The sequence below is a fragment of the Grampus griseus genome (genome assembly GCF_964374135.1).
Source record: "Grampus griseus genome assembly, chromosome: 6".
Taxonomy (NCBI): domain Eukaryota; kingdom Metazoa; phylum Chordata; class Mammalia; order Artiodactyla; family Delphinidae; genus Grampus; species Grampus griseus.
The window spans coordinates 25293565-25316571 of record NC_139000.1 but is presented as its reverse complement, the minus strand read 5'-3'; the positions used below and the strand labels follow the sequence as shown (position 1 = coordinate 25316571).

At 43.8% G+C, this 23007-nt stretch overlaps 1 protein-coding gene across 1 annotated transcript; it reads right to left on the bottom strand.

Moving 5' to 3' along the window:
* Window positions 1-21787: 21787 nt before the first annotated feature.
* On the bottom strand, window positions 21788-22081 carry LOC309824053 (large ribosomal subunit protein eL37-like; the record flags this gene model as incomplete). The annotated part of the gene is made up of 1 exon (XM_082656796.1): window positions 21788-22081. One exon carries the CDS (start codon window positions 22079-22081, stop codon window positions 21788-21790), a length of 294 nt encoding a protein of 97 aa, XP_082512922.1.
* Window positions 22082-23007: the final 926 nt, after the last annotated feature.

The window sequence follows — 23007 nt, the reverse complement described above, 5'->3', positions numbered from 1 at the left end:
TGGTGTCTGTCTTCTACAATGTCTGTCTGTCTCCACCTCCATCTGGTCCATGAGCCCCTGCGGGGCCTATAAAATAGTGTCTATAAAATAGGTCATCTCCTTATTCCCAATGATAAGATTCCCAAGTGCCTCACTGAGGAGGTGTTCAGTGAATACTAGCTAAAAGAACCAAAGAAATTTTGAGAACTTAGGGCAGAATTTAAAGGGTAGTAAACACATGGTATAGATCAGAAGGCTTATCTAGGAAAATTTGTATAGATCAGGTTGGATTTATAGAGGTAAGTCTGGAATGTTCCACTTTCATAGATGCTGCCAAAGAACTTTCAAAGTGGTTGTACCATTTTACACTCCCACCAGTGATGTGTGAGAAATCCAGTTATTCTACACCCTTGCTTGATATTGTCAGTCTTTTATTTATTATTATTTTTAAAATAAATTTATTTATTTTATTTGTTTATTTTGGCTGTGTTGGGTCTTCGTTGCTGTGCGGGCTTTCTCTAGTTGCAGCGAGCAGGGACTGCTCTTCGTTTCGGTGCACAGGCTTCTCGTTGCGGTGGCTTGTCTTGTCGCGGAGCACGGGCTCTAGGCACGCGGGCTTCAGTAGTTGTGGCACGTAGGCTCAGTAGTTGTGGCTCACAGGCTCTAGAGCACAGGCTCAGTAGTGGTGGCGCACGGGCTTAGTTGCTCCGCAGCATGTGGGATCTTCCCGGAGCAGGGCTGGAACCCGTGGTCCCCTGCATTGGCAGGCAGATTCTTGACCATGGCGCCACCAGGGAAGCCCTTGTCAGTCTTTTAAATTTTAGCATCTCTGGCGGGAGAGCAGTGCTATTTCATTGTGGTTTTATTTTGCACTTTCCTAATGACTAATGATTTTGAACTTCTTTTCATATGATTATTAGCCATTTGAATATCCTTTTTGTGAAGTGTCTGTACAGGTCTTTTGCTCCTTTAAAGAAGTGTTTGTTGGGCTTCCCTGGTTGCGCAGGGAACAACTGCATCAATGTATTATGTGTCCTTTTAGCTATTTAACAAAAGGAACATATTAAAAAGGCTGTCCTGGACGTTGATGTCTTATTTAACAATGTGTCTCAATGACATTTTCCATCAGCTTCTTTGGAAATGACCTCATTCCTTTTAAGGGCTGCGGATGATTGCTTTGTATTGAAAGCAATTTATGGTTTATAATGTATAATTGAAAGCTACTGATCTCTCCTGAAGGGATCAGTTAGGTTGTGTTTAGTTTTTCCTTATCACTAACAATGCTGTAATAAACATCCTTGTGTACAGGACCTTGTGGGAGTGAGCAATGAATGGCTTGCTCTAAGAGTATGGGTATTCACAATTCTCTTAGTTTTGACCATATTGCCTAAAAGATTTTCTTGGTTCAAAACCTCCAGCAAGATGTGATGGGAACTTTCTTCTCCCTGGAGAGGTAAGATTGAAGTAAGGAGAAAAGAGGAAAAGGAACACTTACAATGGAAGGAACAGCATAAATAAAGGCTCAGAGCTATTTCTTAACCTTGGCACGACTGACATTTTTTTTTTGCGGTACGCAGGCCTCTCACTGTTGTGGCCTCTCCCGTTGCGGAGCACAGGCTCCGGACGTGCAGGCTCAGCAGCCATGGCTCACAGGCCCAGCCGCTCCGCGGCATGTGGGATCTTCCGGGACCGGGGCACGAACCCGCATCCCCTGCATTGGCAGGCGGACTCTCAACCACTGCGCCACCAGAGAAGACCATGACTGACATTTTTGACTGGGGATTTCTTTGTTGTGAGGACTGTCCAGCGTATCGCAGGGTGTTTAACAGCACCCCTGGTCTCTACGCATGAGATGCCAGTAACAAGCCACCCTCTCCCCACCTGAGCCGTGATGACCTAATGTTTCCAGACTTTGCCAAATGTTCCGCGTGGGGCAAAATTTCCCTAGGTTGAGAACCAAGACTTGGGAGAAGGGATGTTCAAACGTCAGACTATGGAGTGTGTGTGTGTGTGTGTGTGTGTGTATGTGCATGTATGTGTGTTGGTGTATGTGTGCGTATGTGTGTGTGGTGTGCACAGCATGGAGTTACACACTTGAGGGCTTTTCAGGGTTCATCTGAGGAGCGATCTGTTTCTTCCCTTGATTACCTCATTGTGGAATAATAAGAGCCACAATGTGGAAACTCCCCACTTTTTGTGTTTTTGTTTCGTGAGCTGAGAAAACCACCCCTCTGCCTCTTAATTAACAATGGACAACTCAGGGGTGTTGCTTTCAGTGCACACAGGTTGTTCATGACCTTTGGTCTCGTTTGAATCTTGCAACAACCCGTGAGGGTCCTGATTCCCGATCTGCAGATGAAGAGACTGGAGCTCAGGGAGAGAAGTGGACACCAGGTTCCCCCCCTCCCCCACTGGCCCTCAGGGCCCCAGACTTGCCACCACTCTGCTCCGAGGGGCTTGACCAGCTGGCTTAGCTGCTGAATTTCTGAAAGCACAGTATGGAGCCATTTGAATGTATTTTCGTCATTATTTCCATGATCTGTTGAACCTCAGAATAGGCTCTCAGTCATCATTCTCTCTCTCCTCACATTTTGGTTTATTTTTGGAAGTGATGCCGTTTGCTTTCTTTCAGGAAACTCTCTGCTGTGCTTCTAATCATGCCCAAGAGTAGAGGCCATGGTGGGACCTTTAAGGGGACATGTGACAGCTCCTCTCCGACCAAGTTTCCTGATGCGCGAGAGGATACCCCTGCTCCCACACTCTGCAGGTCTTGCTGCGTTATTGTTAAGTTCCCTTCCTGGCAGAGATTGCTTGCTAACTTATAGTAATAAAGACCAATGAATATGTAACTTCAGCTTCTAATGCAGTGCCTGGTGGGTAGAATGTGCTCAGTAAACGTTTGTTGAATGACAGAATGTCTAACCACATGGGTACCTTAGAGCAGTACCACCCGGGCAAACAGGGAGTTTGCCTGGGTCCTGGGCTTCAGAGCCCCCTGAATTTTGGAAAGCCATCCCCAACATTTTCTAAGGACCCCATTGATGAGGATTGGCCAGGACCAGAAATGCTATCCAGACAGGGTGCTCTGGGCCCACCTTGAACCCACTTTGGCCCTGGTCCCCATTTCTCCCCTTTGGCATACCCACCAATCTTCTACCTAGTGCATGGCACTGACTGATGCCCCAGCGGAGCTTCAGACCTTGTACCTAAGTAGTTGTCTCAAGGACCTGTGACCAGGCCCCAGTTCTAGGAGGGCTGCCTGGTGAACAGATCTTTCCTGATGGTCAGAAAGTATTTCTTTTGTAGGATCACATGAAATTGGGCTGTCAGAATGATGCTGAAACACTGATTTGGGGTGACTTACATTATTTATATATACAGAGGACCCACAGAAATATTTGCATGGGCCTCCGCATGTCCTAGGGGTAACCCTTTCTAGAAAGGTCATCATTCGTTCATTCAAGCAGTTATTCAATGGAGTTCATGCCTTCAAGTGAAGTAGTATAGTCTCTATGAAAAGTGCTATGCTATTTTATTATCATAATTGTCATAATTATTATTAGCACTATGAACATATGCACGGGAACCCAGGCAAAGCAGTGGTTCTTTCAGCCAGCACGTGGTGTAGGGTCTCAACATAAGGGAGATTTCCTTCCTGGAGGAGATAGCATTGAAGCTTAGGTCCGAAAGAATGGCTAGATTTTTTTCCTGGAGACCATGCCACGTTCCAGGAAGAGAAAATAATTCTATGAGACTAAAGGACGCGGTGGGGTTGGAGAGAGATGTCAGATGAGCTGGAAAGGAAGGCAGGGCCATAACATGAAGGATCCTGTCACCAGGCTGAGGTTTCTGAACACTTTTTCTGCAGAAAATGCAGTCATCCAGATGCTTTTCAGCCAGGAAAGAGATGGTCAGATATATAATCTAGAAAGTTCATCCCACCACCTGGGTGGAGGTTAGAAGAGAGGAAAGGAGACCCTTCTAGAGGCTCCAGGTAAGGGGCAACCAGCACCTGACTGAAAGCAGCGGAAGATGCAGCTGTAAAGACACAGCTGGTTGGTCCCCAAACACTGAAAGATGGGAGAGTCAGAGTCATCCTCTCCTCTCCAGCAGGTTGGCTTTTTTGGAAGACAGTGTTCTCCTTTCTCCCCTTCCTACTCTTCTCACTTCCCCCGTCTCTCCTGGTCTGATGAAACTGAGGCAGTGTGGTGAGACAAGACTCCCTTCCGGACGTGAAGGAAACTGAGACCAGTGCCATCCTAGGCATCCCACCCCCGGGAAGACCTTCCCAGAAAAGCCTGCAGAGCACAGAAGGAGACAGCTTGTTTTCAGCTTGCATGGAAGGCCTCCCTAAGACTTCCGGATTTATCTCGAGAGGCTTCAGGTGGGCTTGTCAGATGCCTTCACAGTGGCACCAGGCAGCAGGGTCCCAGCTCCTCCAAGGGCACAGGGAAGGGATCTGTGGTCTCCGCTTCATGACATGTGCCTCTCTCCCCACTCCCGCCCCCAGCCCTGCCCCTATCCTTCCACTCTGCTCAGAGCAGCCCTGCCTAGTCCTGTTTCCCGTCGCCTGCCTACGGATCCCCTTCAGGACCTGTTGCATATCTGGAAATGACCTCAGTCTTTAGAATATTTGTTCTTTTTGGCTTTTCAAACAATGTCCTCGTTTTGCCAGAGGAAAAGGGAAAGAGACTCTCTAAACGAGCAGGCCACCCTTTGTTCTAGGCCCATAAATCTGGCGCGAGCACATGTCCGGCCTTCCCGCCCCTCCAGCATCATTGTCTCCGCTGCTGATTAATAGGTCAGAGCTAACTTTAAACTGGCATTTCCTGACCAGCCCATCTCCCTGCCCCCACCCTGCCCGGGGCGGTCCCTACACACCATCTGTATCTGAGAACCTGATTGCACTGCTCCCCGCGGCCTCCTTCTCCGGAGGGTCCCAGGCGGCCGCTCTAACTTTGGCCAAAGCCCTCTGCGCGGTTCAGGATTTGACCCCAGGAAGGACTGAGGCTGCGGGGTGGGTGTGCAGCTGGGCAGGTGTTTTCTCGGGGTGTTTGTGCACGCCCACCTTCCCATGCATCCAGGCTTGGAAGGTTCCACCTGAACACGATCAGAGGGGCTGCGTGGAGAGAGGGTGTGATGATAAATATGGCAGATCCGTGTCGTAGAAGAGATGGTACCAGCATGGAAAGATGTTCTTCACGTTGACTGAATAAAGCAGGGTACAAAAGTTGAAAGTTTCTCTTGTCTAGCCACATAGGTTTTTTTTTTTTGCGGTACGCGGGCCTCTCACTGTTGTGGCCTCTCCCGTTGCGGAGCACAGGCTCTGGCCCAGCCGCTCCACAGCATGTGGGATCTTCCCAGACCGGGGCACGAACCCGTGTCCCCTGCAACGGCAGGCGGATTCTCAACCACTGAGCCACCAGGGAAGCCCCTAGCCACATAGTTTTTATATAACTATGTTTTACTTGGTTAACAAGGAAGTGGAAGATATATACATATACACACACACACACACACACACATATATATATATATATATATATATATAAAATTTCAAAACTGGCATCAGTTTTGTGAATTGTCCCTGAACTCTGGGATAAGCTCCAGCATCTTCACCATAACTATAACCCAGTTAATAAGAACCCCAAAGCATTTCTAATTTAGCTCATCTAACAACAGCTTATAAATATTGCAAACCTCCTGACATCAGGCTGCTGCCGGGGAGACTGAAGCAGATTACATCGATCGGTTCATTCAATCAGCGGTCTCAACCGCCAACATTGTCTCCGTCCTACAGAGAGAACAGCAAAGTCAGAAGAGGACAACAAGCTAGTCTAGAGTCACACAGCTAGAAAGCGAGAGTGGAATGTGAGTCTGTGTTTCTGACACCAGTGGCTGTGTCCTTTCTCATAGTCTGCTTCCCTGGTTGCCAGTTTGGGGTTTAGAAAACACAGTTACCAGGTAAAGATCTCAGGAAGCTTAGCAAGAGCCCTCCCGCAAGTCCTCCCCTGGTGCTAACGGCAGGGAGGTCAACTATGCAGCCTCAGGGGGTCTCTTACACTCAATGAATAACTTTCTTTGCTTTCACTTGGGGTCTGAGCACCTCTGGACCCCAAAGCCTTTCAAGGTAGTGGCATCAAGGATAATAAAAACGCACAGAGCTCGTGGCTGATTTCTCTGCTTTCCTCACATTCTCAGCTGATCAGGAAAACAGATTCACCATGAATAAGCAGGCCCTTGGAGCAGCCAACAGAAATAAGCAGTAACTGACACTGAGCAAATCCGATCTGGATGACGCCAAATCCTGGCTCTGGGAGGCCCTGATGCCTTCCACGTTTCAACCATTAGGCCCTTTTGGAACAAATAGAGTTCTGGACTGGTGGTGACAAAAGACTGAGATACACTTACGTCACTCACAGGACATTAAAAAAAAAAAGGCAAAATAAAACAACCCTTTTTAGTTGTTGTCACAAACCCTCTCCCCAGGTGGTCCCTCCGTGTTCAGGTTTGAACTTTCAAGGCCAGGGAGGCCATAGTTACTATAAAAACTTCAGAAAACACAGATATACAAAAATAGTAACACAAAGGCCACTCAATCTCATCACGAAGACTTATCTTTTGTTGACATTTTTGGCGTATTTTTCTTTAAAGGGTGTAAGTGTTCGTGTGTACACATACCTACAAGATAATAAATACAGTTAAATAGGATTATCCTGCACATACTCTGTAGCTTGCCTTAGTCAACATCAGGAATCTCTGTCGGGACTTCCCTGGTGGCACAGTGGTGAAGAATCCTCCTGCCAATGCAGGGGACACGGGTTCGAGCCCTGGTCCAGGAAGATCCCACATGCTGTGGAGCAAGTAAGCCCGTGCGCCACAACTACTGAAGCCCACGTGCCACAACTACTGAAGCCTGTATGCCTAGAGCCTGCGCTCTGCAGCAAGAGAAGCCAAAGCAATGAGAAGCCTGCGCACCACAAGGAAGAGGAGCCCCCGCTTGCCACAACTGGAGAAAGCCCGCATGCAGCAACGAAGACCCAACACAGCCAAAAATAAAAAAAAATAAAATTAAAAAATGAACATCTGTCCACGGCAGTAGCTGCTCTTCTGTAATGTTATTTTCCTGGTTGAGCAGTATTTCATTATATGTACATACCGTTAAAATTTAACCCATTTCCTATGTCACCCATTGCTTCTGACTGTGTTTGGTGTCAGGAATTTATTTATTGAGTACTTTCCCTGTGCTGAATCTTTTGCAAATGTATCATGATGGGAGGCAGTGCCCAGTGACAGAGACGCCCCCCCCCCCACCTCCGGGCTCAGATCCCATCTCTCTTCTTTACTAGCTCTTTGATTTTGTTTATGTTACTAAACTTCTCTGAGCCTCAGTTATCTCCCGTAGACAATGTGGGTAATGATACCTCCTTAAAGCGCTGTTGTAAACATGAAGGAGATAAGGTCCATATAAGAGTCTGGCCCAGAGCAGGTCCCCAGCAAATGGTAGCAGTCATTGTTACTGAGGAGGATGCCCTGTCCAGCCTGAGGGAAAGAGGTCAGGGTGGTGTCTGTATGGGGCTGAGGAGCCTGGGAAAGCTGGGGTAAGCAGGCAAAGGGGGAGACTTGCAAAGAGTCCTCTGAGCCTCTGCTTTAGTTATACAATACGGAGCATCAGGAAGACACGTTTCCCACTGGGACGGCAGGGGATGGCAGGGAGAAAGTGCTACTGGCAGATCTGTTGCCATCTGGCCATGGAAGAAGGAATAAGCACCACAGGCCTTGCAGGTTTGACTTTCTCACTGCGGGAGAGGGAACTTGAGGTTGGCCGTGGAAGTGACTTTGGGCCTTTGGGTTCTTCCCAGTAGGATTGCAAAGTAGGAGTTGAGGGCTTAGGTCGGGAATCTCAGACAGATTTGTGTCCCAGTCCTTGCTCTGACATTTCTTTTTTTTTGGTTCTTCATAATTATTTATTGATTAAATTAGAATCTATTAGAAATAGCCAATGGCTTCATGAGGGACATTTAAAACTCTGCTGAAGAGATATGGGGATATATGTATATGTATAACTGATTCACTTTGTTATAAAGCAGAAACTAACACACCATTGTAAAGCAATTATACTCCAATAAAGATGTTAAAAAAATAAAAAATAAAAAAAGAGATGTTTTTTCAACTACCAAAAAGAAAAAAAAAAAAAAAAGAACCCCTGCTGAAAGGCCCAGATGTTGAGTTGTAACTGGGCTTGTCCATCATTCACATTAATTGAAAATTTTTTCCAACATTACAGTTCGTGGCTGTGTCTGTATGTGGGGCCACAGGTTATGATCAGTGTTTCTTTTTTTTTTTTTTAACAACTTTATTGGAGTATAACTGCTTTACAATGGTGTGTTAGTTTCTGCTTTATAACAAAGTGAATCAGTTATACATATACATATGTTCCCATATCTCTTCCCTCTTGCGTCTCCCTCCCTCCCACCCTCCCTATCCCACCCCTCTAGGTGGTCACAAAGCACCGAGCTGATCTCCCTGTGCTATGTGGCTGCTTCCCCCAGCTACCTATTTTACGTTTGGTAGTGTATATATGTTCATGCCACTCTCTCACTTTGTCACAGCTTACCCTTCCCCCTCCCCGTATCCTCAAGTCCATTCTCCAGTAGGTCTGTGTCTTTATTCCCGTCTTAACCCTAGATTCTTCATGACATTTTTTTTTCTTAGATTCCATATATATGTGTTAGCATACAGTATTTGTCTTTCTCTTTGTGACTTACTTCACTCTGTATGACAGACTCTAGGTCCATCCACCTCACTACAAATAACTCAATTTCGTTTCCTTTTATGGCTGAATAATATTCCATTGTATATATGTGCCACATCTTCTTTATCCATTCATCCAATGATAGACACTTAAGTTGCTTCCATCTCCTGGCTATTGTAAACAGAGCTGCAATGAACATTGTGGTACATGACTCTTTTTGAATTATGGTTTTCTCAGGGTATATGCCCAGTAGTGGGATTGCTGGGTCATATGGTAGTTCTATTTGTAGTTTTTTAAGGAACCTCCATACTGTTCTCCACAGTGGCTGCACCAATTTACATTCCCACCAACAGTGCAGGAGGGTTCCCTTTTCTCCACATCCTCTCGAGCATTTGTTGTTTGTAGATTTTTTGAGATGGCCATTCTGACCGGTGTGAGATGATATCTCACTGTAGTTTTGATTTGCATTTCTCTAATGATTAATGATGTTGAGCATTCTTTCATGTGTTTGTTGGCAATCTGTATATCTTCTTTGGAGAAATATCTATTAAGGTCTTCTGCCCATTTTTGGTTTGGGTTGTTTTTTTTTTTTTATTGAGCTGCATGAGCTGCTTGTAAATTTTGGAGATTAATCCTTTGTCAGTTGCTTCATTTGCAAATATTTTCTCCCATTCTGAGGGTTGTCTTTTGGTCATGTTTATGGTTTCCTTTGCTGTGCAAAATCTTTTAAGTTTCATTAGGTCCCATTTGTTTATTTTTGTTTTTATTTCCATTTCTTGAGGAGGTGGGTCAAAAAGGATCTTGCTGTGATTTATGTCATGGAGTGTTCTGCCTATGTTTTCCTCTAAGAGTTTAATAGTGTCTGGCCTTACATTAGGTCTTTAATCCATTTTGAGTTTATTTTTGTGTATGGTGTTAGGGAGTGTTAATTTCATTCTTTTACATGTAGCTGTCCAGTTTTCCCAGCACCACTTATTGAAGAGGCTGTCTTTTCTCCACTGTATATTCTTGCCTCCTTTATCAAAGATAAGGTGACCATACATGCGTGGGTTTATCTCTGGCTTTCTGTCCTGTTCCATTGATCTATATTTCTGTTTTTGTGCCAGTACCATACTGTCTTGATTACCGTAGCTTTGTAGTATAGTCTGAAGTCTGGGAGTCTGATTCCTCCAGCTCCGTTTTTCTTTCTCAATATTGCTTTGGCTATTCAGGGTCTGATATTTCTTTGTTCTTCAATCTCTTCATCTATAAAATTGGGACCATAATACCAGCCTTGTAGGGTAGTTGTGAAGATAAAGAGAGATAATATATGCAAAGCTGGCACCTGTACAGGGCTGGCACCAATAAGTCATGACTCTGGGGTTTTCTTCTCCACCTGCCTACCTCTCCAACCTGCTCAAAGAAGCTCTACCTTCTGCATCTGCATGGCTAGATGGGACTTGTAGATGGCCAGGTAACTACAGAGGAGAGAAGGAGAACCCAAAGATGGGGAGATGTGGGTATGAGGGGAGAAGGGATAAGGGCTGAACCGGAAAGCTTCAAATAAACTTTGGAAGCAAATGTTCTGGTTTGGTCTGGGCAGAGGCTACTAGGAGATGGGGATGATCTCTATCTGCTGGGTGTGAGGCTCTGGAGAGATGCTCTCAGGAAGAAGGAAAGAGCCCAGCCTTGGGAATTTCACACTATCTTTGCCTGGAAACAGGAGGCAAACTTAGATGACTTTTTGAGATCTTTCTCCATGATATGAGGATCGCTTTAACCCTCGGGCAATGCTACCCAAAGTCTGGTCCACAGGCTGGTCCATGATGAGATAAATGCAAACACTGAGAGCAAACACGTGGAAATATTTATAACAATTTGACAGACTAATGCTGTATGTGTGGAATCTAATAAAAAAGTTGAGTTTGTATGTCATTTAAATTTTTACATTTCTAGTAATTTGTTTTCATTATATTTTACAAATGTCACAGTCTGTGGTAGAGTGGTGAATTAAAACAAAATAAAACACAATGGGTTACCCCCAAAGACACTTTGAGAAGCACTGCTCTGGGGTACTCTATAAATGTTCTGCACTATTTTTTTCCAAGGAGTTTTTAGCATTTTCACTTTGGAGGCAGAAGTGGAATGATGCGTCAGAGAGAGGTGTGGATGGCGTCTGAAAGCCCTTGGCTCTTGGCCTCACCACAACACAGGCTAGCTACATGGTCTTGTAAAGTCTCTCCTATGAACTGTTTCATTATTTGTAAAATAAAGGTAATAAAACTTGTCACATGGAATATGTGAGATTCCATGCAGGTAAAGGGCCTGATAAGATCTGGCCTATAGTAGGTACTAAAAATATTTGTTCCTTTTCTCTCTTCCCTTTGCAATTGATTTACTTATATAAAAAAGTAAATATTTTGTTTTGTTGGTCTCTTAAAAAAGATTTCCATCCATCCTATATTTTGGTTGTCCTAGGTTAATGGTGGCTCTTGGCATCTCCATAATGATAGTTCCAGCATTTTACATATGTTTGCTCTTCCTCACAGCAAAACCTCAAGGTAGGAATATTCTTCCACTTTGAAACAGAGCACATTGAAGACGGAGTGGTTGAGTGGCTAAATCTAAGTCATAAAACTAGTGTGGACAGCTTAAAACCCAGGCCTGTCCAGCTAACCAGGCTTCCCCCGTAGTAAGTGCTTAGAATGAATGAAAGTTTCTTCCAGAACCTTCTTCAATCTCAGGGTCACTAGCTCTCTCCTTCTCTTATTGTTTTCTTTTTCATAGGTGACTGTTCTATGTGCCATGGTCGGATGTTCAGTTAACATAGAGGGTCTGGGGACCCTTGTGATTGGAGCCAATGGCTGGATCGGGACCTGGCAGAGTTGTACTTTTAACAGTTATTACAGCAGAGAAAGAATGAAGTCTGCCTGTAGGAGTGCCCAATCCTGCCCGTTGGTCATACCCCCTCCACCTCTGGTAAAGTTGTAGAGGATGTTTTGGGATAGGTATTCTTTTTTGACTCTGGAAATGAAACTTCTGCCATGTTTAGCTGTGGACACATCTGCCCAAGCAGCTGTGCGTGTTACGCAATTGTGATTCTCACCCGCTAGCTCTGGCCTGACCATAGGCAGCAGACCCCATCACTTTTCTTGCTCAAGGATGAGCTGGGGTGATGAAAATAGACTTTCTTCCACCCCGCCCCAACCCAGGGAAGAGAAGAGAAGTGATTCCACCATGTCTGTGGGAGGGATCCAGTGAGATGTGGGTGACAGAATAGATCTTGGCTTCATGGTCAGAGAGACCTGGGTTTCAATTCCAGCTCTCAGTCTGAACTTGCTGAGCTTCTGCTTTCTCCTTGGTGAAGTGGAGACAAGAATATGGCTTGTCTTATGCTGAGGACTAGGAGGCAAGGTTTATATCAGAGCCTGGTGCTGCAGACTTTGTTTATTAACTCACTTCATCCTCACCACAAACCCTAGGAGTAGATACTATCGTTATCTCCACTTTGCAGAAGAGGAAACTGAAGAGGGAGATTATGTAACTTGCCCAAGGTCATGTATATAGTAAGTGAACTGGGATTCAATCCGGTGAGTCTGTATTCTTAACCAGGACTCCACACTGCCTCTCACTACAGGACACAGTAAGCCTCTACTTTCCTGATGCAAGTGATGTTCTCTTACCAGAACAGGATCTGTCCTATGCGAATTGAGATATGAAATTCAAATATGATGAATCAGAGTGGAAATCCATAAAGTCACTTTAAAGAGAGTCTTCCCGAACAGCGGGACTTGTCAATGACAGGGTTGAGGTAACTATGTATTAGAGGATGGAGTGAAACACTATGACGGTGGTTTCACAATCTATGTTTGTGAGGATTAAAGGAAATCACACAGTGACTGGACAGAGCTCATCCTGGTATCATCCAAGCCAGAGTCTCGGGTGACAGACCTTGAGAATTACAGCTCCATGGACACAACTATCCCCACTGAGTCCATCTGCCAAGGAGAAAAGATGTCTGATGAGGATGACTTGAGTTTCTGGTCGACCTGATGGCTGTCTCTCCTTGTAAATGAATGCACTGTTACTCCAGTTTACACATCCATCTCTTTGTGTTTGGTTGATATGAATCTTCTGTGAGACACTAATCTATTCTTTCTGTTCTAATCAAATCAGGTTTCTGATTGCAGCAACATCAATGGACCTAGAGATTATCACACTAAGTGAAGTAAGTCAGACAGAGAAAGACAAGTATATGATATCACTTATATGTGGAATCCAAAAAAATGATACAAATGAACTTATTTACGTAACAGAAATAGACTCACAGACACAGAAAACAAACTTATGGTTACAAAGAGGAAAGGTGGGAGGAGGGATAAATTAGGAGGTTGGGATTAACATATACACACTACTATATATAAAATAGATAATCAACAAGGACCTACGGTATAGCACAGGGAACTCTACTCAATATTCTGAAATAACCTATATGGGAAAAGAATCTGAAAAAGAATAGATATATGTGTATGTATAACTGAATCATTTGCTGTACACCTGAAACTAACACAGCATTGTAAATCAACTATACTCCAATATAAAATAAAAATTTAAAAAAGAAATTGATTCAAACATTAAAAAAAATCAGGTTTCTGAGATGGAAAAGCATAGACAAATCTTGACATATAGGCAGATTTCACAAAAATAATAAAATAAATGTAGACTGTGTGGCTCATTGATGACAGCCAGTTGGACTTGTTCAGCAATACTGCTGACGCACCATGCACGTTGCCCTCTGGAAGCTTCCCCTTGGCTTCTAGAGAGTCACTGACTCTAGTCCTGGCTACCGCTTCCCCTGAAAACTCTGGACAGTTTTGATGGTTAGAAAAAACTCTCTGGTCTAACTTGAAAACCTGCCTGCCTTTTGCTCCAAACTTTTGCTCCTGTTCTGCACTTATCTGGCCCTCCATCCTTGGACCAGCCCTTCAAGAGTTTTGGGGACGACCGTCATCACTCCCAGGCCGTTTTCTTCTCCAGACCAAGTGGCTTTCACTATTTTCTCACACGGTGTCCAAAATCTCCATGGACCCAGTTACTGATTTTGCTTTTCCATAAGATTGGAGAATTTTAATAGGGTTATCTAAGGGCAGAAGAGAATAGACATGGATTCTACAAGGGGTTTGAGGCCCAGCTCAAAGCTGCTGGGTGCAAGAAAGACATGTCATAGATGAGTTCTGTTTTATCTAATAATGATGAGGCTGACTTTGCCTTCTATACCAAGTTTAAGCTATGGTTGTGTAATGTAAATACAATAGTCCTCTTCATTCTCCCATTTTTCTCTGCCACATAGCTGTAGGGATTATCAGGCCCCAGTGGAGAAGCTTTAATGAGGTCTGTGGGTCCCAGTCTGTAGGTCTTGAGTCTCTCAGTGTGGTTTATAATTCTGTCAAGAAGGCAACTCAGGGACTTCCCTGGTGGCGCAGTGGTTAAGAATCCGCCTTCCAATGCAGGAGACATGGGTTCGAGCCCTGGTGCAGGAAGATCCCACATGCCATGGAGCAACTAAGTCTGTGAGCCACAACTACTGAGCCTGCGTGCCACAACTACTGAAGTCCGCGTGCCTAGAGCCCATGCTCCACAACAAAGACAAGCCACTGCGATGAGAAGCCCACGCACGGCAATGAAGAGTAGACGTTTCTCGCCGCAACTGGAGAAAGCCCGCGTGCAGCAACAAAGACCCAACACAGCCAAAAATAATAAATAAATTTATAAAAAAAAAAAAGAAAGGTGGCTCACATACAGCTGCTGTCAAAGAGGGGGAGCGTGGTGAGGGACTGGCAAGGAGGGTAGTTGTATGGAATTTTGGCTGTGTCTGTCAACACTGTAGTCCCAGCAACCCTACCTAAGGGATCTGATGGGTGGGGATGGTGTTACAGCACACAGACCTGTGGAAGAGCCATCACTACAGCTGCTAAAAGAGCAGCAGTCTCAAGTCATGGTCAAGTAGCTATGTGTGTGTTGGGGACACACAGAGGTATATTGTTTTGAAGGCTGGGAAGAGTGGGGTAGGTCTCTGTGCACTGTCTTGGAAGGTGGTCCAAGGTATACTTTAAAGTGAAAACAAAAATCAGGCTTAAGAACATTCTGTAGAGTGCAATTCCATTTTTGGTGTAAAGAAAACTACATATGTTGTAGAGTCATCAAGAAACACCTAGAAGAAGATGTACACTTAACTGTTAAAAATGCTAACCTTGCAGAGCAGAGAGAGGGTGGGAGACGGATTTTTAAAAAATTTTGTGGGGTATATATTTTCCATTTTTTTCCTTCTAGATGTTTTCTGTAGATCTCTTCTTTATTTTTCTTCGTGTGTTTCTATATTGTTTGAATGAAAGAGGATTCCTTTTGTAAAAAATACCAGAGCTTTCTAAAATGAACCCTATGTACTGCGTTTGCCTTTATTTTTTTTCTTAAGAGTAGATTTTAAAATTATAAAACTAATACATTATTGTAAAAACTTAAAAAGTATAAAATATTATACAATGAATAGTAGGTCTGCTCACCACCCTACTCCCCAGAATTTCTGTGCAGATACAACTGTGTATATGCCAACATGTCCCTTTAAAACCACTCACATACAAATGGGAGCCTACAGTGTTCTGCACTGTTTTGTTTTGTTTTTTTTAACTTAGTAGAATTTTTCCTATAATGACATATGCAGATTATCATATGGTTGTTCCATGATTTACTTACCAGAAATTTAGGTTATTTTTGTAAATTATATATGTGGTATATACATATAACAATATGGTAAAATGAGGCTCTTTTAGGCTCTCAGTTTCTTTTTTAAAAAATATTTACTTATTTATTTGGTTGCGCCTGGTCTCCCTTACCTATTTCCTCTTTATCTGGTCCATCCGGAGGAGGCAGTGAGGTGAGGGGAGGGAGTAAGGTGGAAGACAAAAGGTGACCTTGCTTTTCTCCCCTACAAGTGGCATCCACAGTAGAAACAGACCTGAGCTTAGGAAGGGTCTGAGCCAACGGATTTGAAATGAAATTTATTAAAGTTCTGATAAACACACTGGAGTGTGCTTTGAAATGACAGAGACTTTCTGTGAATGAAAGGACCGGGTAAATGAATTCTCAGGGTGAGAAAGATAAAGCTGCATTCTCACTGCACTTTATCAAGTCCAGCTCATTTGATGTACTTTGTGAACATGTGTGATTTTATATGTAGTATACATTTCTACAAGTGGAATTTCTGTACAAGAGTATATTTTAAATTTTGATAGATATAGTCAAATTGTCCTCCAAATAATTTGTTCCCATTTACATTTTCCCAGTGATGAATGAAAGTGGTGTTTTCTCAACACATCCTTTCTACTCTATAAGTATCAAACATTTTAGTCTTTGCTACTCTACCAGGTTAAAAAAAAATGGCATTTCATATAGAGATATTTTCATTATGAGAGAGATTAAGGTTGTATTTCTTTTTTTTATCTTTAAAGATTTTTTTCTTTTTGACGTGGACCATTCTTAAAGTCTTTATTGAATTTGTTACAATACTGCTTCTGTTTTATGTTTTGGGTTTTTGGCCGCGAGACATGTGGGATCTTAGCTCCTTGACCAGAGATCGAACCCACACCCCCTCCATTGGAAGGTGAAGTCTTAACCACCAGACTGCCAGGGAAGTCCCCTAAGGTAGTTGTATTTCTTTTTCTGCAAACACCAGTGCAAATGTCCTTTGCTATCCATTTTTTTTTCCTATTGGGTTGTTGGTCTTTTTCTTATTAATTTGTAAGAACTCTTTACATATTAAGGCATTAACCCTTGGCCTATCATATATGTTACAGATATTTCTCTATGTGTGTTATTTGCCTTTTGTTGTAGGTTATTGTGCATTAATGAACTCTCAAGTGTGTGGGTGCTATTGTATAGAATGAATACAAATTTACCTTAGAGTTCTCCTGAATTAACAGATTTTTCTTTTTCCTTTTATATTTTCTCCATCAACAGATGCTCCAAGCCTATATAAAACCATGGCGGGCAAGGGATGACCCTTGAGGTCAAGAGTTTGGGAACCACTACTCTAGGCCCTACTGGTTCTACCTGAGCTACGCCACCCAGAGCTGAGCCCAGCCCTCCTGGGTTGAGTTCACCACTACATCTCTTGTGAAGCCAGAAATCATTAAATTTCTAGTTCTTCATAAGACACAAGCCACAGCATTTCAACGTGGGGTCAACAAAAAGGAACTGGAATGCCTCTCTTCCTCTCCTCCTTTCTCCTTTTTCCCTTTGCACCCCCTCCCTTCCTCCTTTGCTTTTCCCTCTTCTCTAGCCTCCTAAAGGGGAGACATAAGGCAGACAGAACCAGTGGGAGGGGAAGGTAACAAAGAGGGAAGGCTCTTGATTGTTGAGATGAAGCCTCCACTCTTTTGCTTGGCCTTCCAGGCCCTTCACATCTGGCCCCCCTCTCCTCCTCTCTGTCCTCCACACCCTGCCTCTCAGCCACCCAGTCTGTTAGCCCTGCTTGGCCTGGGGCAGCCCTCTGGCCTTGCCACCAGCTGGTTTCTCTCCTGAGAGCTTGCTTCCCCTTCCCCGCCTGGTGTACTTGTACTTTTCAAATGTCACTTCCTCTGGGAACTTTTCCTGGCCCCATCTCAGTTAGCCTTCCCTCCACAGGCTCTCACCTTTCTTACAGAGTTTACCATGTTCTTCCACAGGGCTCTGGTCTCTCCCATCAGCCTGGGAGGCCCTTGAAAGTAGGAACTTGCCTGCTTGCCCTCTGGGACTGACCCAGTTCTTGGGACATGGTAGTGGCTTTGTCAGTGTTCATTGAATGAATCTTTGTTTAAAGGGCAAAAGTGTGTGTTGGGGAAGGCGTCATGAGCATGTAGCTGGACCAATATCCTTCCCACTGGTGATGGGGTACCAGAGAGCTTCACCCCATGCCATCTTCTCCTCTTCAAGTCGTAACTAGAGACTGGCAACCTTGACTAAGTCCTGTGAATTCATACATAGGCATTACCCCTACTGGGCAGAGGTCAACCACTGACCTCCAGCGGAAACCTCATCCCCTTTTTCACACAAGGGAAGAAGCAGAGAAAATTCAGAGTCACGGCTATTGAGCTTCATCGCTAAGAAAAGTCTGTTTAAAACAGTGGTCCTCAAACTTTGGCCAGTGTCAGAATCACCTGGAGAACTCTGGTAAAATATCAAGGCCCAGGCCTGATCCTACTTCAAGGACCCTGGGCCTCTGAATTTTTCAGTCACTCTCCAGGCGATTCTGCTACAAACCAGTTTGGGAAACACTGGCTTAGAGGAAGGGGATTAAGGCCCCCTCTGTTATCCCCAAAACATTCTTCCTTCACTGGCTACTAGGCCAGTCTCTTCAAATACTGTTTTCTGTTTCTTCCTATAGGTTCAATCCAAAGTGGTTGTGGGCTCTTGCTTTTTCTTCTCCTCATGCCCACCCCCCACCAGGTTTCAAGCAGAGTTTAGTTTGCATACGAGTTATTCATTATCCACAGCAGCGTTATTTGGGGCCCACTACATATGCATGGAATGACTACATATATGAACAAATAAGGTAGTTTAATCAGGAAGCACTCATGAGTGTCTATTTGGAGCAGTAGGTTAGGCACTAAGGGAAATAGAGGCCATGGTTCTGCACTCGGGGAGCTTGCTGTTAGGTTGTGTACACGGAGAGGGTGAGCTGAGAGTCAGGTGTCACGGTCCTGCTAGTGACTGTGTGTCACTCTGAGCTTCCGTTTCTTCAGCTCTTACATGGGTATAATAACACTATCGATAATATCCATCCCCACAGCTTAGTGTGAGGACCAAATAGAACAAGGAGAGTGAAAGTGTTTTCTAAACAAAACTTTAAACGTAAGATACTGTCACAAAGAAAAAACAACTCGGGGAATAATTTTTTAAAAAGTCTGCAGCTCTCTCTAGTCTACATTTTTGGAATTCTTCCCCATAGGTATCAATTTTTAATCAGAGGTGGCACATTTTGAGACACTGAGCTGTTCTTTCCCATCTTCGTTTCTGAGCTCTTGCAGAGATGTGGCTAGCCATTGGTGGATTCCTTTGGGACCTGTGGAGAGGGGATGTGCTCCAGAAGCCTTCTCTCCTTGCCTCACGGTCAGCTCCATTTGCCTTCCACTGATTCAGAGCCATCACAGATGCTGGTGGCTCTCCTTTGTCTCTGAGTGGCATCAGGAAGACCACACTCAACTTTTTTGATGTATTTGCCGTTAGCAGAGCATCACTTCCCTTTTAAAAGAAGAAATTATTCTCTATCAGGAAAAACACTTTTTTGCTAACCCTTTGGATGGTTTGCACAGATCATACAGAAACAGACCACAATTTTTCTCAGAAATATGGAGAAATAAATTCCAGGTACAGTTCTTGGCTCGTGTTACTAAGCCCGAACATTTATTCGTGCTTCTTAGCTTACTGAGAAGCCTAGCTTCTCATCAATTTCTCACTATCACCTTTCAAAGGAGCTTGTACTGTTATCCCTCTTTTACAGATAAGGAAAGTGAGCCCCAGCAGGGAGGTCAGGCTCTCACAAGATCTCACAGCTAAGAAGATATTAGGATAACCCTTCCAAACGGGCAAAAAAAACGTTCAGGATGCTTGAGGAACCCAGCCTTCTTGCACACCAACAGCTAGGATGTTTCAAGAGTGAGTCTCACCTGTTTCTGTGTGTGAGCTCTGCAGTTGTCGCTCCCCAAGGATTGCTGAGAACACCCGTCACATCTGTCAGCACAGCTCCCATTACAGCTCCTAAGGAAGGGCCTATTATGGGGTTGTTAGTCATGCACGTGTTGCTCTTGGTGATCAGCTCAATACAAACGTCAGCCAAGAACCCAGCTTTCCTCACCAGTCTTGTAACTCCTGTAAAATGTGGAGTGAATTTTCCCTTGGTTGGGTTCCCTGCTCACGACAACATTTCCTTGACTTCTGAGTTTGTACCATTTCCTTTGGGAAGGCTGCTGCCTTGGCCATTCAGGTCACTTGATGATCTGATTCTGCTTCTTCTAATTCACATTCTCATCAGTTCCTTTCTCTCTGTGTCTGGGCTTCTTCCTTTCTTCTGCAAAATTAGAGCTCCTGTTGAGTCATTTCCTAAAGATCTATTAAACCATTCTTCCTCTCCACCTCCACATCCACGGTCTTAGTCCAGATCTTCTCCATCCCTCCTCTAGACAAGGATAAGTGCAACAGCCTCCGAAGGGTCACCTGGCTTCCAATCTCTCACCTATTATTAGTCCACACTTATCTTCCTAGAATGCACGTCTGACTGTGTCACTCCCCTGCGGTGGCTCTCCATTGACCCATGATAAAATCTATACTCCTCAGAGGGGCCATCAGCCAGATCAATGTAGTCATCATTCCCCAAATTTGTCACATTCTTTCCTTCCTCCCTACCTTTGCCCACACCCTTTCCTCCCTAGGAGTGTCCTCCTCTCTCTTGCTTTTTAGGAACACTTCTAATAATTTCTCAAGGCTCAATTTTTATGCCATCTTTTCTAGGTAGCCTTTTCTGATATCCATAGTAAGAATGAATCCTTTCTTCTTTGTGCCTGCATGATATTTTATACCCATGACTCATTCATTCATTTTTATATTTATTGCCTTATCAATCAGTTATTGAGCAGAAAATACATTATCAGGCAGTGATAATTCCAGGGAAGGGGTAAGGGTGTTAGGGAAGTGAGTGATCTATACAAAGACATCTAAGACTTTATCTTTACTCTTAAGGAACTGCTGGCTGGGACATGAGACACAGAAATCAATAACTTTAGTACAGCTTATTAAAAGATTTGATGAAGATGTGAACAAAGGGTTGTGGGATTATGGAGAAGGTGACACATTAATTCTGAAAATCAGGGGGGCTTCACGGAAAGGTAGACAATTGAGTTGGGCCTTTAATTTATTTGTTCAGATTTATTAAGGACTTGCTAGCTGTCAGAGACATTCACCTATGAGTTACATGATGGGCGAGAGAGAACTTGGCAGTGAGGAAGGAGGCAGAGAAAGCAATTGCAGCAGAGAAAGGAGCCTGGGCAAATGCATAGACTTGTGAAAGGTCATGGAAAGGGAGGGATTTTGTGTGGCTAGAGCTCAGGAAGCACTGGGAAGGAGAGAAGAAATAAGGTTAGGAGACTGTGAATGTTTCTCTACAATTACTGCAAACTGTTTGGACTATATCTCTGTAAGGCTTGTTTTGTCCCATTTCAGTGTGTCTCACGGATAGTTATGCCCTATGCTGTCTCTTCTACTACACTGTGAGCATCTTGTGGGCAGAGGCCATAGCTTCTAAATCTTCAGGACCCAGCTCATTGTGTGGCATGTAACAGGCACACAGTTAATCTTTGTTGAATTAATAACTTTAACTCCATAACCCTCTTTAGTAGGAGCTTGGTGTCATGTGTTTTGAGATTTATTTATATTTCGGCTACTATTCCTCATGAGCTGCTATGCTGAATGGGACCTCTCCAGTGTTAACTTATAGGGTAAAGTTTACGGGTTAAGTGGACCCGAAATACATGTCACCCAAGGCAGCCTGAGGCAGCCAAGAAAGCCTGCATCATGTTTAAGGGGAGCCAAAGCTGTGGCTCTGGGAAGACTAAGCTGAGTATAAAGATCAAGTGTAAATGTCAACTCTCAAATGTGAGTAAGCATCGAGAGGCAGAAAGGGGAGAAGTGGGAGGGTGGAGCAGAGTGCCAGGATGAGTGAGGCCAAGGGGTCCGGAACCAAGGAGGTGACCAAGAGGAAAGTGCTGAGGCTCCTGATGGATGGCGTAGAAAGCTAAAAGCGTGTTTGTTGCTCAATCATCTTGCAAATATTTCCAGATTTTTATTTGCTTCCACAGTTATTTCTTGACGAAACTAGCGATCAGCAGATCTATTACAAATTGGTCCCTAAGTACATTCCAGAGCCATTAATTTAAACTGTCAATTTGAATATTATAGTTTTAATTTTTTATTTTTTCTAATAAGCAGTAGAACGACTTTTTTGTTTGTTTGATTTTTAAACCAGAACATTTATTGCATGACTAATCGTTAAGATGAACTGGCTGCTGCAGCAGCTGCCCTCTTGGGTTTAGGTGTGGTTCCTTCACAGAATCCATGCCTGAATGTGCGGTGTACAATTTTTAGGTGCCTCATTCGACCATTCCCAGTGGTATTTCGGCTTTTAGCTTTAGCACTCCAGTTATGCTCTCTCTTTCTCTTGGCAGGGTAGCCACATTTGCCGTAGGTCGACTTCTGAAGGTGGTAGGCCTTAGAGCCACAGCAGTGGCACAACGCATGCGTCTTATTCTGACGCTTTCCAAATGATGACGTTCCCTTCATCATCTCACTTCTGCTGCTGAGACCAAAGACAGAATGACTTTTTAAAACAGAAATTTTATCTGGAATCCAACATAGAACTCAAGAGGACATAGTGTAAACCTTCAACAATTAGTGGAGAATACTTCACTGTAGAACTCCTGGAGATCTCAGGGCAATCCTAGAACTCTGCAGAGCTCAGATAGAAAACCACAGGCCTAGAGGTCAAGGTCAGTTCTCACACATCCTTGAAGTCTTGAATTTAAGAATAAAGTACCTGAAAGTACGATGTTGCCTTCCTTCTTGCAAATGCATCAGAACGTGAAGGAGTTTTTAAAAAGCATTTATCCCATTGCTGAATGGCAATCAAGTCAGTTCTGGGTTATTTCTTCAGAAAGAAATGGTAAATTTGAGTTCTGTGTTTCCATTTTTAGTCTTTTTACATTAGTCCATACCCTTACCACAAAGTGCAGTATGCACTCCTTGTACAGTAATGCATGAGACATGAGAATGGATCACCATGCAGACCATGAACTTCATTGTCTGTTGTGTTGTGAGCACACCTGATAGGGTGGGAAAACTCATTTATTTGCAGAATGACTTACTTGGTGAAGGATGCTCACAGAAGGGATCAGAAAAGTGAGCCAACAGGAGGAGAGGACCCACTCAACTAGTTAGAGAACTCCAAGAAGTCTCTTTAGAGTGTTGAGGCAGCAGCAACACTTGGAACCTATAGGTTGCATTCATCAGCTTGCCCAGAGACTTGAAAGTAAGAGAAAAGAGAAAGGTCACATAGTTTATTCTGAAGGAGCCATACAGAATCCTGTTTCTCCTGTTCAACTGCTAAAGGCTTTCATGGATATGGAGAAAATCTAGTGATATTATTTCCAGGCTATGAAATAAGTAGACACTGGACAAAGATCTTTCTTTCTGACTTTTAAAGTTAAGTAGAG